General features: G+C 40.3%; 1 protein-coding gene across 5 annotated transcripts in view; it reads right to left on the bottom strand.

The window, feature by feature from the left end:
• robo1 (roundabout, axon guidance receptor, homolog 1 (Drosophila)) overlaps positions 1-17,712 on the bottom strand; it is a 202,505-nt gene that overhangs the window by 133,498 nt on the left and 51,295 nt on the right. Inside the window, exon 2 of one of the 5 annotated variants that reach the window (XM_046074726.1) lies at positions 9,644-9,733. The exons of the other annotated variants lie outside the window; for them this stretch is intronic. Coding sequence (XP_045930682.1) covers positions 9,644-9,733 — 90 coding nt within the window. The remainder of the gene's footprint in view (positions 1-9,643; positions 9,734-17,712) is intronic. 5 annotated transcript variants of the gene reach the window in all.

The raw sequence follows: 17,712 nt of genomic DNA, 5'->3' as shown, positions 1-17,712 counted from the left end.
ATCCCATCATTTTAAAGCTCTGTCGTTTTCTTCCCACCAACCTCCATGGAGGAGTAAAATTTAGGAGTGTAAACATATGGAATCACATTTACTGAACGGAGACAATTTTTATCCAATCCCTTGCAACATACATAAATCTCTTATTTTTAAAACGTCCTGTAAGAAGTAACTGTTTTATGATTTTATGATGTGTGGTTTCTTGAATCTGTGGGATATATCATGTTCAATGAAGACTTCTTTGTCATGCACAGGGCTTACAAGAAGGAGAGCTCTCCCTGCTCTGTCATGGCCCGCTTGAGAATAAGATGATTTTCAGGTGGCGTGACATATTGTTAACGTGGGACCAACAAGACTATATGGATGGATGGGAGACAAGAAGTGATGTGACGGAGGAGAGGTGAAATGACCTGAAGTCCTGAGCAAGTAAGGTCATATTGGTGTTATGGTGTCACTGCTAAAAGAAGGAACAAATCATTTCTGATTGGTTGCTCAGGGAGTGGTGAAGCTCCAGGAGCACAAACCGTGCCACAACTAACTGCACAATTCCCTGCCATGATAAGAATTCTACTATGTTTGACATGAATGACTTAGTAATGTTTCTGCAGACCAGCCAAACAGTTTGTGATTAAAAGTCAAGACTGTCAAAATGTATGAATAACATAGTAACTAAAACGTTTAAAGCACACATCATTAGAGTATGGACATTTGTCTTAAACATAGCTAGGGGCCAAATGAGCTAGGGGTTTAAATTTAAATTACAGCTGGCCTGTCGGACTAAAACCAACCATATTTAGACCTTGACATATATCAACAGAGACTGAAAATGAAGCACTAAGTGCAGTCTTGTCATATTTCTGGAACTTCTACGACAGAAATCTTTGATTGTCAGGCCATTTCCTTCTGCCTGTCCAGCATGGACAATAATCTGGCTCTTCAGCTGTACAAAAGAGCCCAAGAATGTATTATACTGGGCTCCATCCCAGATTAAATACAGTTAACCCACTGAGATGAACCTCAAATACAAGCCAAAACTTATTTTAAAAACTGGACAAGACTAAAAATGTCTCTTGTTAGTGTTATATTGAGAGTTTGCCAGAGAGTGGCTGAAGGGACAAAAGATACAAAGCAAGTAAGATGCAAAGCAGAGTGTAACAAAACATAAACAGTGAGTGAGAACATTCTTTTTCTCACTATAGACTCTCTGTTCAGCTTTCAGACATGATAAAAAGGACAGGGGTCCGGTGAAAGAAAATGACAGAGAACTAAACAAATCTGTTTCTGTTCAAGGAATGTCCCCATGCATGACGCTGCTGCAAGAAATGTGAGGCGGGGAGAAGGGGGGGGGGGGGCAAGAAAGAGGGGGAGCTTCACAGGATGCCGCTACGAGGTTCGGAGCACAAAGCAGGATGAGGCGATAAACAGGCTGTTGCTTTTCCGCTTGCCTGCGCACACTGAATCCCTCTTTCCCTGTGTCTTTTAATGGGCCTCACATTAGCATCTGTTTAGCGTCAGCCTCGACATGGCCTGTGGAGGCTGATTAAAAAAACCCAGCTATCACATAACATCCTGGCAGCAACATCAAAATACAGTCAAAGTTGGAATATTTGCTGCAACAGACGTTCAGGAAGTTAACGTGAATATTCTGTACTTCTGTTGTCAGAAAAGTGTTTATTAGTTGCTTGTATTCAAACTCCTACAAGATTATGTTCCATATAGAAAGATGTTGTTTATTATGCTAGTAACAAGCATTCAACACTAAGATTACTATGCAGCACTTCAGCACTGCCGTATCCAATTTGTACATTTCAATGCACTAACAAAACAGGAAGATGAGATCTGAACACAATAAGATAATACTTCAGTACAGACTGTCCTTGGATTGCTCCTCTTCTCATCAAACTCAGCTTGCTGAATGACCTGCGCCTCACTCCCTACCTCATAGAAACGCATTGTATTTCATGCTTAATTGGCTTAATTGGTTTAGAGACAGGAGAGCTTTAATGACTGACAGTGGGACTCGGGGAAACGGAGCCAAGAGATTCCTTTGTTCTTATCACTGCTGGACCTCAGCCAATCTCATGGCAGTAAGATACAAAACAAGATCCTGACCAAGAGTGGAGCTCAATCAGTGCTACACTCTGACAACTATTAAAGTAAAAACATAAACAGCAATTTCCTGGTCAAATCTCTTATTTTGTAGGTGATGCATTGACTCCAGACAGTAGTTTTCTCTCCTGTGTTTATGACTTAACAGGTAAGTAAAAAGTTTTGCCATTACAATCTTTCTAAGTAAATTTGTTTTCATCTGTGAATCCCCAACTTCTAAATAGAACTAAAAGCAGTCATGTTTTCTTCCAGGTGAGTTTATACTTTTCCATGAACTAAACATTGTAATTTCACCTACTAAAACTTCCCAAAGTTCCCAAACCTGATTCACAGATCAAAAAAATTTACTTAGAAAAAGTATACCTGCAAAACCTTTAATTTCACCTGTTCTTAAGTCATTAACATAGAAGAGAAAACTATTTAGATCAGACTTGAATGAATGAAGAATGTACGACAATCTATTCAATAGTTGTTGCAACGGTTCACTCAAAATCATAAAGTCAACCTCATGTTGGCATTAGATGAAAAGTCAGGAGATCACCAAAGTAACTTGGAATCATCCTCTGGGGTCTATGAATAACTGTACAAAATGTCATGATAATCCATCCAATAGTTGTTGAGATATTTCAGTCCAAATTGGTGGACCGACTAACCAACAGACAGACGGACATTGCCATCCCGAGAGCCACACTGCTACTGTGGCTAAAAAGTCAGTCAGTGTCCAGATCAAACTTGTTTTTACAGGCTAGATAAACATTCCTAATTCCAATACTTTGGTTTTATACATGTTTTCTTTCATATTTTTGCAAGCAGTAAAAACACAAATTGCTCTTTCAGTATTCTAGACTAACCTCAACTGCAAACCCAAACTGCCATAGAGCTGAGAATTAATGAGACATCAATATTTTTTTTCTCAAAGTTATTTCTCTCAGAAACTTTCCAGAACTGTACTTAGAATATCATTCTGCAGTAGTTGTGGTTTCAGTGGGGCCTTAGAGCCAACATCAGTGACTGATCTCTCTCTGAAGACCCTGAGAAGAGGAAAATGCAAAGACACTGCTCATGCCCAAAGAATTCCCCGTCCCTCAAATAAAAAGCCTATTCTTTCTTTCTCTTTCCCTGGTGCGATCAGCTGCCAAAACAAACTGGCGCTGTGATGAATGTAATAAATATGATCGATGGGATATCTGGCGCTGCTGACCTCACACCACGCGCCAGAGTCCAGGGAGCAGGTGCTGCCCAGATTTACAGCCCCCCCCAATTCCACGATATTCTCCTCTCTCACACACAGACGCTGAGCCCTGCTGAGACACAGCCACAGTGCTGAACCTCCACAGCCCCCTACAGCTCACACGGAGTCTCAGAGAAACAGGCTTAATATTGGCTCTGGCTGAACTTCATGTGCAACATGACTATGCATGAATCACATCACCTATAATAAAACCAGCAATGACTTTTCAGATCATCAAGCCGTCAGTCATGGCTGACAGTTATTAGAGTAATTTCTGCTAGGAGGAGTAAACAGTGCTGTCCGTGAAGTGGGGAAGCACTCCTCTTGTGTTTGCTCATAAAGATGGCTAATTGATCTGAAGGTGAAGGCAGCTCTGGAAATGAACATATAATCTACTGTATGTTTTTTTCAGATATAATAGCAGTGGTGCTGCTGTTGCTGGGTCATTTGAAAAAAAATAACAAGGGACCCACAGCAGCTCTAACACCACCATTTATTACTTTTAGTAGTGCTGTATCTTCAGTAAATTCCAGTAAATTCAAAGTGAATTATAATCAACACATTGATTATAACATACAGTAGTTAAAAATCTCATGGATGTGTGTTTAAATATACTGTAAAACAAACAGCATCCAACAACATATAAATCATCAGGACTAGTACAAACCTTTTTTTAAATAAGTGAAATGAAATTTAAGATGGATCAACCTCTCACAGTGGTAGAGTGCAGCCCAGTTTCTACTTTAAACAGAGGATCATGAAACAGAATTTAAAGCACTTCACACTTAATTAAAAAAATACACTTAGCACTCCGGACTCCTTTGCTTTTTGGCTGACAAAAGTAAGAAGTTGTGACACTTCAATAGTAGTTTGGATTTTATAAAGCACGCCTCATGTAAGCTTTCCAACATATCCAAACAGCAGTGCAGAGACAGCAGCTATACAGCTAACATTTAGAAAATGTTTACTGTTTACTGGGTCTGCTGACTTCCTGGCTCCATGCAAACATGAACGACTTAAAATAATTTACTGATACTGCTCTTCCAGAATTTGTAAATATTATTGAATCTATTCAATACAATTTTGCCATTTTGTTTGTGACAAATGTATTCCTGGTGTCACAGCCATCTCTTTTGCAAAGAATGTGCATTAGAAAAAGTATTTTGGGATAGTGTGCGTCAACACAGAGTGTGGATCCTCCACCTTAAATGCCTTATAGCATCACACTGTTCATTGGGGCTTGGTATTGACACTGTATAGAAACATTTGCTGTATGGAAATGTAGTTACTCTTGAGCACTTCATGATAGGTAGAACAAAGTGCTTTGAAATCTGAGCAGATTATCAGAACCTATTTTTGAATGCAATAGGACATACTGTAGGTGCCTCTCTCTCGTGATTAACCTCTCTTATCTTTTCTTTCCCTAGTTTAGACTGGTAAATGTCAATGTTATAGCAGCTTTATGAACCACCAGTGTAAGAGGAGCAAAAGAATTTCCTCCTCTCCTCTTTGAGATGTTGAAGAATGTGACCCATTTACATCCTAGGAAAACACTTATTATCCTTTCACTGAGAAATTAAGTGTGTTTGACGGGCCATGAGCAGCTGATTATTAGCACTTAACAAAGCCCTATCCAATCTTCTTCCCAATTATCAGGAGAACACTAGAAACATGAATCTGAATATTCAAATTTAATTCTCACCTCATAGTCTTTGTGCTTTCGACCCGTGTGCACTTGTGCTAACTCCCATCTCAAATCTTACCCCCACTCCAGTGCCTCTTGACCACATTACTCCTCTGTCTATCCTGAGAAGAATGGCTAATAGACCCATTTCCTGGGACATTGTTAAGCTAAGCTGTGTGGATGAGGGAGATGAAAAGAGATTGAACAGGGAACGAAAAAACCTTTACTGGCCTCAGCAGCACAGATACTGCGGAGAAACTACGTGTAGGACATTAGTGCATGGTTATAACTAATTATATCTCAAGTGAATCGCTCCTCCAGGCGTGGCCAAGGATCATTCTCTATTGTTGCACTGCTAGGAACTGAGTGCTGCTGCTGCACTGGGGATTATATGTATAGAGCGCAGCTAGCTGAGTGTGTAGCGCTCCCTTTGCTTCCTGTATGATGATAACCATGGCACTAAGACTGATGAACATAAGTTAATGTCATGGAGACGTAACACGCTGTTGCTGTGGTGACTCTTAGATAATATATGGGTGGGTGACACTTTCAAGGAAATTGGTTTTAAGGGAGGGGACTCAAGGCCAGCGCAACAGCCCAGAAATGAGTGCAAAGGACAAATAGAGAGTAGAGCTCCCCATCTCTCTCATGGTAAAGTTCTCAGTGCCATGTATCCAGACACAGACCACTCCACCTCTGCATCAATAAGGGGAAAACAGGCACCTGGTCTCCACCCATTAAGCCTAATCTCGAAGAAACATTTCTGTTTTGAAGCTGCACTTTGCTTTCACAAGAGTTAAATGCTCAAGTTCTTCCTCAATTTAATGTTGAATATCCTCCAGTTTATACCCTATATACAGTTATGAAAGTAAGCATCTTGTTCTGCTCCAATAAGTTAGTGTCACCTGAATGAAATCAAAGTATCTTGGCTGTGCACTTACTATATGGGAATAAGAAAGTGGTATTTGATATGCAGTAATTAAACTTATTTATTTTTATTTGTCTTGAAAATAATTAAAGTGTTGTGAATGTGAGCAACAACTTGTAGTAACATGTTCTGCTGATTTTAGTTCCCATTAAATTAGCTTGGCTGTGCTCATTTGCATGTTAACAAGTGTTGGCAAAGTGTTATTTGATTGCAATGAGTAACTGTACAAAGCTCTCTGAGCGTTTCATTCCTCTTAAAAATACACATCTTGTGTACACAGTTCATGACAAAGTGTTGGCAAACAGACATTTGGCACACGGCGTTTTTATGTCTACTAACCATTCAACTCTATCTGTACATGTATGCTTTTCTCCATTAAGAATGCCAGATTCAGTCACAGCTGTGACCTTACAAAGAACAATAGGCTGCGTATATTGAGTTTTGTGGCATGTTGGATGAAACACTTACTATCGTATAAAAAAGGCTTAGGGTTAATGTATACTTCAGTGAAAATGTGGCATATGACAAAGTGTCAGCTGACAGAATTGTGTGACACACCACTCTGCATTCATAGTTCAGTGATGGTATTTGTTCTTACTATTGCAACCAGAGGTCAAGCTCAACTAGGGCTTATTTATATTCTTCGAGAGAAAGCCAACGTGCCTAACTGTTGGATATTTTGAAAACAAAGAAAATGTTACAGTATGTTTTACCTTGTTTACAGTAAGGAGAAGGATTCCTATCTTTAATAGGGAGATGGTGGGACATACCCCAAGGAGCATGTAAAGTGTTTTGGTGGTCGAGTCCATCTCATTAGGCTGTATATCAATCACCATGGTACTTGGACCAGTCTGGTGGATGCTTTTGGTACTTTCTGTTACCCTCTGTTCTCTCTGCAGGTTTTCTCAGTGAATAATCTACATTCTACCTACCATCCTACATCCTACCATTCAATGATGTACAGTACAGCATTTCAGAGTCTGTGATATTACGAAATAAAGTGAACAACATTAAAACTGCCTTTGAGATAAAGTGTTGCACCTTTTATGTCATATGACATCTCAGCCAGTACTTGTACTTCTCTATAAACTAGGCTCATGTGTTCTTAGTTGTGTGTGTGTGTTTGTGTGTGTGTATACAGACACAAAAGAGTAAATCAGTAAGCAAGCCCAGTGTGAACAGGTTATTAAAGTCATACATACACTTACTTTTTCTTTATGGCTGTGGCTTAGCACCTTTCATATTTTCACTATAGAAATGTGGAATGAGAGCCTGCATTGTCCTGTATCTGTTTATTGATATTTTTTATGCCATCTTTTAATCTTTATGATTGTTCCGCAAAATCAACCTCTTTGACTTAACAGGAATTAGACTTGACTTTATTATCACACGATCTGTCTGTACATTCATCAGTACAGTGAATGTTATTTTTTGCTGGAGAAGTTCAGGGGCGACTGCTTTAAAAGAATAATATAATATGGTATTACAGTAGCCTGGACACCTCTATTCTGCAGCCAATCAGTGGTGACAGTGTGGCAACCTTCAGTTCGCTTACTTCCTTCTCATCTTTATTTCCATAACCTGACAAATAGAGCAGCTCTCTGAAGATGCTGTCTTTTGTGATCTGTGACAAATGCAATGGTAGCTGTCAGCAGAGAGGGTGGATATGAGTGCTGATGTGCTCTCTGAAGTCACGCTTAGCTTTTCATGTCAAGGCAGACTAACCAAAGACCTGTCTTCTCCGTGTGTGTCAGGCTGCCAAGCAGCGGCCAGCAAAGTGTAAATGCGAGAGTTTTAGCATGCCTCTCTAATCCACTGCCTTCACACAGGTCAGTCTCATTTATTATGAACGTGAAGTTCTGTGCAAAGCTCTTTGATATCAGGAAACAATTAAGAGCTGGCTGAGAGTCAATGTCTTAGGGGACCAATAAAAAACATTTTTAATGTATTGCGAACTTCAAGTCAGCATGCGGTTCCTTGTAAAATTCACAGTAGACTGTATTAGTCCCAGGTGACTACCATATAAGACATTACCGCGTCATTGCCTAGTATTTTGCCAGCGGTTTTTAGTTTTATATGAAATAAAAATGGGTCAGGTTACAGCACTTGTCACATTGATGCAAAGTTCTTCACCCAGACTGACACATCTCTATCCTTCATTTCAGAATTTAATAAACACCAGTTGTGTGGAAGGGTGACAAGGACATACCAGCCTTCTTCTTCATTATCATGTGTAGGAGTGAGATCAGCTAAACAGTGAAAGATACTCATAATCAATTAATGTCGTTCTCTGTAAAGGTCACTAAGATCACATGCCAAAGACACAATTAAACACAACCAAGCACCTATAGGATTCTTCTCTGTAATGCTTGAAGAAGCACTCCATTTTCACCTGAGCTAAAACTGGCAGCTGTCAAGATTATCCTCACGTTCTATCCAGTAAGTCACGCTCCCTGAAAATGGAGTCTTTGGCAGCCAACCACTTTGTTCCATCAGCGGCAGACTGAGGTATTAGGGCACATTAGTCTCATTTCCAATTCACTGACTGGGCCAGATCAATTTCCTTCATTTCCATGCACAGATGGGATTAAATGGCCAGATTAAAGATGAACTCCTGGCACTGTCCACTAGACAGATTTATCATACTAAAGATGAACCCAAATGCAATGAAGCAGACATGATTTTCCTACTTAAGCCCTCACTGAAAGAATGCCAAGTCTGTTGAAAACTGGGGACTTTGATGATATGCTAACTTTAAATTGAAAGATTCCTGTACTAATAGTTGTTTGGCTCAAGCTTTTGAAATGTGTTGGCATCACTGATAAAAACGCAGCTTGATACTGATGATAATTGTATGGTTTTGTTGGTTATTGTCAGAATTTCAAGCAAAATAAAATCTAGAGCTGCCAGGCTACTGCACACAGTGATGAACCTCATAACAGTTAATTGGGACTTCCTTTTTGTTTTCACAAGATTTCCTGAAGCTGTGTGAAGTCCAGTGAATCACTTAGGGAGGTAGGTCTCCTCACTGGGACAACACACTGAGAACACTTTTTACCATCCCTCTGGGGAAGAGCCCAAAATAACCCAACCAAAATACATGCGTCATCACTAATTTTCTCCAGACTTGAATCCTTTGTGTGTGCTCGTGTGTGAGTCAGTCCCTCAGGTGAGGACCCCATTTACAACTCTTCATTTCCCTACAGAGCTCTGTGGTCTCAGGAGAGGTTTGAGGTTTGAGGTTTGAGTGGCACTATGTGCCCCCTTTTCTCCTCCTCTTTCAGCACTCAAACCTAAGAACCTCTTAGCAGCGATCATACTATGAAGATAATATTTGAATAAATATTTGCCATAGAAACGGCAGTAAAGCTTATTTATTCTGTCACAACTGTGAGGGAAATTCTGTTAGAAAAATGTAAACAATTGGCTGCCCCAAGCGCATTTTGTAATCCCTATTCTGAATAAAGGGCTAATATATAACAGGCTTGTGTAATAGACAACACATGGTCTCTTATTACATGTGAAATAAAGTTTCTCATGAGTAAAAAAAGTGTAAAAAACTGTTTCTTTTAAGAAGTTTGATGTAATAAATAACCAAGTGTAATTTCTTTATCTGGGATTAACTTGACATTTCCCAGAGCTTATGTATGTATGCAAGGACACATTAAGAATCATGGGTAAGCAGCAGCAGTACCTGTGTAGCCCAAAGAGTTGTCATCCTCATGTTCAGTGGTGGGAGCTGCGGTTGCCCCTTCGCTGGCCCCATCCTGAGCGACTCCCGTCTCTGTCAACAATAACACCAAAGGGACTGAGAACCCAGATGCATTATGTTCACTTTCCCCACCCACGGTCCAGACTTCCAGCCCTCTGCACCCTTGACACAAGTAGAGAGCGAACACACAAAGAAGTGCCAGGATCCATTCTTGTAAACTCTGTCTCTGGCTGCAGACTCCAAACACCCTCATTGCAGTAAACAACCAAACCTAACCCTAACCCACAATCCCAAGAGTTGAGTATAGTCCAAATGTGTCTGGGGGAAACTAAATTTCAGACATGCATCAATCAGTCGTTGGGTATAGATCCATCAGAATGATGTGTCGTGCAGTCCTCAGCTTTTCTCTCTGGGCTCAGCAGGAGGTTGTTCTGTTGTCCAGAGTTGAGCTTGAGTTTAAGTGTGTGGGTGTGAAACAGAGTCATCTCTCCCATATGAATAGCCATAAGTGGCTGCACCCCTAAGGGAGCACATGGGCAGGACAGAGGAGGGAGGGCCAGGGCACACTCTGCATGATTGACAACGCCACTCTGCATGCACACACACCATGCACACAGTCCTGATGCAAATACAATGATGCACCATTAATTGCTAATCAGCTCCTTTTGATTCGGGCCTGGCTTTGTGCCTGTGTCTTCTTCGGAGTGACAGGTTGAGTGTTTGTGACAGGAGGTGTGAGGGCGGGACAGTGGGGGGATGTGAGAAAAAGAGAGGCAAAGATGGTTGGGGTGTAGATGGCTTATAGGGGAGATGGGAGGCCAACTGTGCCCTTATGATGGCTCTGTGTGAAATAAATCAGACTCAGCCATGCCCATTCTCTTTGTGGCTTTCTGACAGGGGGTTAATTTAGGCCGGGTGGTTGGGGGGAAAGAGGAATCTTAATCAAAGAGCATCCAACCCTTTTAGCTAACTGAGTGGCAGTCTGTCGGAAGTATCTGTTTCTTCAGTGAGATCTGGCATCACTTCTGTTAAATAACAGACGGGCAGACAGAATTGCTCATTGGAGAGTACTTTAGCTCACCGGAGTGTGAAGAAGAGGGTGACCCGTCATTTCACCTGCCCCTCCCACCATTAGACAACTGTAAAATTCTACACTGACTTTTTTAAACACAGTAATGACCCCAAATCCAACAGTTTTGGACTCATTAATAAGAGTAAACACAAAAAAGACTTTCAAATACAGTGATCATGTCCCCCCTGCTGCTGCTGTAGTGTTGCAATTAATGTGACAGTTAAAGGGCCTCACGCTGGGCCGAACCCATTATCTAGCATTTCTCTGCCTGTCTGTTTATCCAAACAGCAGAGTCTGACTGACTAACACTGCAGGAGAGCAGAGCCTCTGAGTCACGCAGAAAAAATCACATAGGTTACTCAGTCATGCACATGAATGAAGTGCAATAATACACATAACACATGAGATGAGAACGTGCTTGACATGAAGAAACACAGACATCAAGCAGAGTCTGATGCACTGTCTGACACTTAGAGCATGACACCATTCATATATATGTAGTGTTTTCAATCTGTTCAAAACAAGACAAATTAAACACAAATGCAACATTTGCGTCTGACAAAAAAAAAAATGTAATTACAGGCTGCAGCAAATTTTAAAATACAAATATGTTCAAAAACAATGAGCTTTCTATATTTCTTCTTGCAAAAAGTCCATATATCACATATCACACTAAGAACCATGTACAAAGCAAAGGTCATACACCTTTTGTATTGAATTTGATCAAATTTTGTCTTCCAGTGTTTAAAAAAAATTGTTGGACACACTGATTGACTGAACATAATGGTCAAATCGAAACACTGAATAAATATAAAGCATAGAAATGGAGAATAGAAGTTAATTCTTGAACATGATGTGATAATTATCCATTTGTCACTGTAAAAACCATGTATATCCAAAATGTCAATGTTGCTTGAGGTAATAAAAACAACCTTGTTTTCAGCTTTGTGACAATGCATTGCTTAAATTATCCAGTTTACCTGGGGGGAAAAAGACAAATTCAGAGATGGTTTTCAATGGATAGTAATGGCTTATTCAGGAGCTTTCAACATCTTACCACATCTTGGAGTTTTATGAGCAGATAGAGTTTGCTCAACTTTCATGGAGATGGTCTTCTTGTCTATATAAAGTGATGAAGACAGTGAGATGTGGTTGGAATGTATGTTCTCAAAGACACTTAATAAATGGTTGAGCCCTCATCAAAACTAATAATATAATGTAATTAATATAAATATTACTATTCGGATACAATGTTTGACAATGTGTACTTTCCTGGGTGGACCACAGTCAGAGGTCATTAACAGGTGGTGTAACCAGCTGCCCCTGGGGCATCAGGATAGAAAGTCAGGACATCAGTGTTGTCTCACTACCCCCTTTTAGCCCCAACACTGCACGCAGCCCCAGCTCCCCTGTTGGCTAATTAAGGGGGCACATGTGCAGATAACTGACTGCTTACCAAAAGATACAAAGGAAGACCTCCTGGGCCCCCAAGCCCTCCTCAAACAGGAGAGCATGTCCTCTTTTCTGGGTCACAGACCTTTCTTCATGGATCAATCCATAGGGTGCCATACAGGCTTTTGGCTCTGTTTCTATATTGTGGTCATACAGTATGACATCTACTCTAACTAGATTTAACTTGAGTGCTTGTTTGCAACACTGGAGCTATGTGGACCCTATCAGCCACTATACAACCTGACATGACAATAAACCTGATGTCTAACTTATTGACCCTTTAGTCAAGGTTGTTTAGTTTGACAGACACCGGGCACTCTTAATAGACGTGAACGAAGAAGCTAGAGAGGCTAACTGTTGTCTCATTGTTATCTTGTCATGTATTGGCAGAAGCTCTCTGGCCCTGGCAGCCCAAAGAAGTGATGGATGGGCTTAAAATGATGAGTGTGGGGAGTCTGGCTCTGGGGCTTGTTAACAGGACTGACTGATTGTTTGCTGTAGTACAAGTTTCTTCACACAGCCTGATCAGAGAACCAACATATTTCTGTAACATGACCTCAAGCAAGTTCAATGATTAAATTGGTTTCTTGGAAAATGTTCTCCCACATCTGTTTACTTTTTGTCTGATGAGACAAAAATTAGAGAAAATATGAACAGCCAACAAGAAATGCTAATGTAGGGCAAAACCAATGAGATTTCACTTTAATTTTTAGCTTTGATTCTGCAAGTTGAACATGTAAATGGAGATTATATATGGAATACATAACCATTTTAAGAGTTTCTTCACCATTATGGACTTGGTTTCAATAGATTTCACCATTAAAGAATACAAACAGTGCATACGTAAATGTCTTTTTAAAACAGTTTTTTTTCAGCAGAAGCTAGTCTGTCTGCTTCATGTGTTTCTACAGCACCATTATACTCATTTCCATTTTGATTACACTTTCTTTGTTTTCTGCATGACTAATGGAGTTTTAATCAGTCCTTGAGATAATACATACACTGCACACTGCTGCAGAGTAAAAGAAAAGGACAAAGTCAAAGTGGAGAAGCAGTTTTTGTCTAATTCTATAATAACTCTAATAAAAATCTTTAGAGGCAACAGCCACATTTAACCACAAAGCCGTTGAGATTCAAATCTAGAGATGAATAACATACTTTTGTGAATAAAGGCATGGTTTAAAAATTGTGTGTGTGTGTGTGTGTGTGGGGTGCAATAAACATAAAATTTCTCAAGAGCAATTTTTGAAGGGAACACAAAAAAAACAGCCCAAATTGTACTCGTATAGGATACATGTACACAGAGAGAAGTCTTACTACTATTCTTCTGGCCAAAACCACAAAGCAATAGTTATAATATGACTTAAGTTCATAGGTTCATAGGTTCACCATGCGGTCATATTATCCTAATTAACTTGCATCTTCTACATATTAATTTAGGTTTCCCCTGGGACAGAGGATGTCTCTTACTTAGATATTTAACTGCAGCAGGCCAACTGATCTGCCACTTAACATCAATATGCGCAAAACCCAACACAACAGTAGATCTACGGTATTAGCCTAATACTGATTCTAATTTTGGCTGATTATGATTTTCTTTGTTTCTAAGAACTAAAATTGACAGCATACACAAACATTTTTGTAACTTTTTATTGGATAAATCTATTTTTATTAGCATCCTCATCAGCACCAGTATAAATGTTGGCTATTCTCACTGGGGTTCATTCAATTGTATGGTCATAATGAAACATTACAAACAGATAACTGTTATAAAAGACAACTCGAGTTTGTCATTTTTTCACCCGTGATTCCGTTTTCACAGCAGCAGATGAGCCGCGTGTGGAGGAGGCTTGTTGTTAATTACCGATCAAGACCACCGTGGTATGAGTGACATCGTCAGGAACAGCTGTGTTCACTGCTGCTTAACCTGGTCCGTGCTGTACAATATCCACCATGTCTGTTTCTGTGTTTATGTGTTTCTCTGCAGATGTAAATAGTGTGCGTTGCGTCTTCTTCACTCTAGTGAAGAACTTCCACATACCTAAGAAATGTCTTTGCATGTGTGTGTGGCTGTGACATGAGGTTACTGTTTGTGCACACATAAAACACAGCTCAGTGCAGCGTGTTTGTAATGTTCAATGTGACCGGCAGAAAATTGGACATTTGACACTGCTCGGCCCTGGTCACTGGTCAGGGCTGAGTAAGCAAAAACAACGCCTATTTCGGTCCCCAGCTGATGAATCGCCGCATCTCTAGCTGCAGAAGGTGACTTACAATCCAATAAGCTATTAAACAAGCTACCAAACAAGCTAGGTAATGTTATAATAACATAGTGGCTTCATGGAAAAATAATTGGTTATCATAACTTTTTGTCATGATTAATTTATTAATGACTCAACATCATCTGTTTTAAAGACAAAAGATAAGCCCTGCCAGCCTGCTTAACATTGCTGGAGTTCCACAACTACTGAAGGATTCGTACTTGTTTTCTCCCACATTACTCCTGTGAGGTAAAGAGGGAAAGCAGTCAGTTGACCAAACCACTGTGAGGCAAGGGAGGGGGGACTCAAAATGTTTCTAAACTTAAAACACACTTTTATTGCCCTGTTTGTATTGTTTTACTACTTACACAAATATTCTAAGTATATATCATTATTATTATTTTACGGTTTTTAAGGGGGTGACAACCCTCTGACACCCCCAAACCCCCCGCGATTTCCGCCTATGCTCATGTCTGTACGTTAAATATGTAGCTGGAGTCACCTTAGCTTAGCACAAAGGCTAAAGTATGGTATATTTTATTGTCACATACACATCCATCTAGCGAAATTTATTCTCTGCATTCAACCCATCCGTCAAAGTAGCAGTGGGCAGCCCCTGTGCAGGACCAACTCCAGATCTGAGTCAGTGTCACAGGTAAATGGCACTGACTGGAGAACCTAAACTACACAACACGATTTTTAGCCCGATTTGCCGCTCGGTGAGCTCGGTGACTGGGCATACCGGTGATTGGGAGTAAACCAGCGGTTGATCAGTGGTCACCAGTCTTATGTGTGAACTACACAAAGACACATCAAAACGGCTCCCCAACACATTTCTGATGCCAAATATCTGGAAGAGTCGACCGACTCGATATCCACATCCAGCCAATGAGAGCAGGCTTTTTACTTCCCTCCAGCTCTCTCTGTAGCTCAGACAATTCCTGCTACCTGCGTGTGCTAATCCATTCTTTCACTCATATTCTTTGTCTATATAATTACTATCTTTATAATAACAAACAACAGCTGTTTGTCTGTAGGTTTGCCTCATGTCCCGTTTCACATTTCACGTGTGTTTTCTTGACAAAACGTGGTTTGGAGACAAGCGTCGGGTGACACAGCCGCTGTCAGCTCATGTAGTGTGTGACCCCCTGTCACTGATCAGTCATGTAGTGTGAACGCCACAACGACTTCAAGACTCCCGTCACAAGACGGCAAGTTGTGTAGTATCGGCTAATGTTGAAAGTTGTGTAGTCTGCACAAGCCTTAACATGTTTTTGATGGTGGGGGAAACCGGAGCACCCAGAGGAAACCATGCAGGCACAGGGAGAACATGCAAACTCCACACAGAAAGGCCGGGACAACCGGGGTTTGACCTTCTTGCTGGGAGGCCACAGTGGTATCCACTGGCCCACAGTGCAGACTAACAACATATAGCTTAATATTTACTGTTTAAACATGAGAGTGGTATCTGTCTTCTTAACTAACTCTTGGCAACAAAGTGAATAAGCATGTTTCTCAAAATGTCAAGCCATTCATTAAAGGCAGAAAAAAACTGTGATTTGCTGTATTAAAAAAAACAAATCACAAATCACTGAGTTGTGCTGCAGCTGTCGTGAGAAAGTGGAGCAAATGACACAGTCTCACACTCACGCACACTTGGCATCAGCTCTGTCGACTGATTAGCTCTTAACTTTAATCACGTATAAAAAGCTGCCTCCACAACCACTGTAAAGTATATTAATAGCTAATTGATGACACATTTAACTCCAGGCATGAAATAATTACGATGCCATAGTTGTGTACCATATTATAAATCACTTAAGAGGGAAAATGTATATACCATGATATTTATGAGTAATGTACATATTTCAGGTCACACTGCACGCTATACTCATACCCTGGCAATAAGATGTAATTTTTGTGTCTGCATTATAATTGCCTATAACTTGATCTGAAAATTATTAATATACAATTTATTAACCAATTAAAACATAAAGACTGATTATTAGCATCCCATAAGAGTGAGTATGGCTTACATAGTGGAAAATTATAGACATTTTTTGTGTAGTTTGAAAGTTTGTGCATATGTTACTGAAAGTCTGAGTGGAAGAAAGAGCAAGAGAGAGAAAAAGAGAGATTTGATTATGTCCCAGCCTCATTTCAACTTCACAAACTGCTATTATGTTTTCAGCAGCTATTTAAGATTCTAGCCATGACAGTGACAGTAACAAACTGCAATAATCAGGACTATATTAGTTCCCATGGGTGACCTGCAGTGAAAAGCAAATTATAGCAAATGTTAACATCAACTGATTTTGCAGACATTTTCCACAAAAAACCTTTTAATGTCCTTAACAGCCACAGTTTCATTGCTCATTGGCCCAGCTGGAGGAAACATCAGTGCAATGACAAACAGATAGCCACTGTGACTTGCCAGTTTGTGATTGAATGGAGGCACACGGGATTTCGTTGTTGACAGCTACACTGCAGTTGTGTGTATTGTATCTCTTCCCAAACACGGTTTCGTTGGTTACAAAACCCACATTAAAAACATGCACCTCAATGCTCTAAGTTGGAATGTGACTCTTCTCTGTATGCATGATTAGTTGATTGTGATTAAATAAAAGTGCAAATGTCAAGGAAGAATTATGTGCCAATTCACTTACTGATGGATTTGCTTGGAGGGCATCAGCAACCAACTATGACAAGGAAAACAGAGAGACAGTTCCAGGACAAATAGTGCTAATTGGCTTGAAGGGTGCTAAATATTGCATGGCCACTTGACTAAACTTCTGTGCAATTGTTTAGGGCCAAGCAGTGAGTAAGCAGCTCACAATGTAACCATCACAGCTGCTCCCTGGTGAGCATGTTAAATTGAAAGAAGGGATTTTGTGAAACACTTTACACAGATATCGTGTTCCCACACCTTTCTATTACGTAACACGTATTATTATGCCTACTTGAAAACTTGCTTCCCAGCTTAGTTTAACAATACTGATGTCAAATAAGTTCAAAGCTTGCGAGGAGTCTGAACTTGCTCTGACATCCCGGTGGAGCTGAGGCAAGCATCCTCCAAGCTGCCAAAAGCCCATATGTCCATCTCTATAACACCAGGATACTTCTTCTGCCCAGAGTAAGACAGATTGAAGGAAGGGGAATGGAAAGAGAGAGAGAGAGAGAGAGAAAGAGAGAGAGAGAGAGAGAGAGAGAGAGAGAGAGAGAGAGACAGAGAGAGAGAGAGAGAGAGAGAGAGAGAGAGAGAGAGA

The sequence above is a fragment of the Micropterus dolomieu genome, linkage group LG17, assembly GCF_021292245.1.
Source record: "Micropterus dolomieu isolate WLL.071019.BEF.003 ecotype Adirondacks linkage group LG17, ASM2129224v1, whole genome shotgun sequence".
Classification (NCBI taxonomy): Eukaryota; Metazoa; Chordata; class Actinopteri; order Centrarchiformes; family Centrarchidae; genus Micropterus; species Micropterus dolomieu.
Note: the sequence above shows the minus strand (reverse complement) of the source record. Positions and strands in the feature narration are given on the sequence as shown.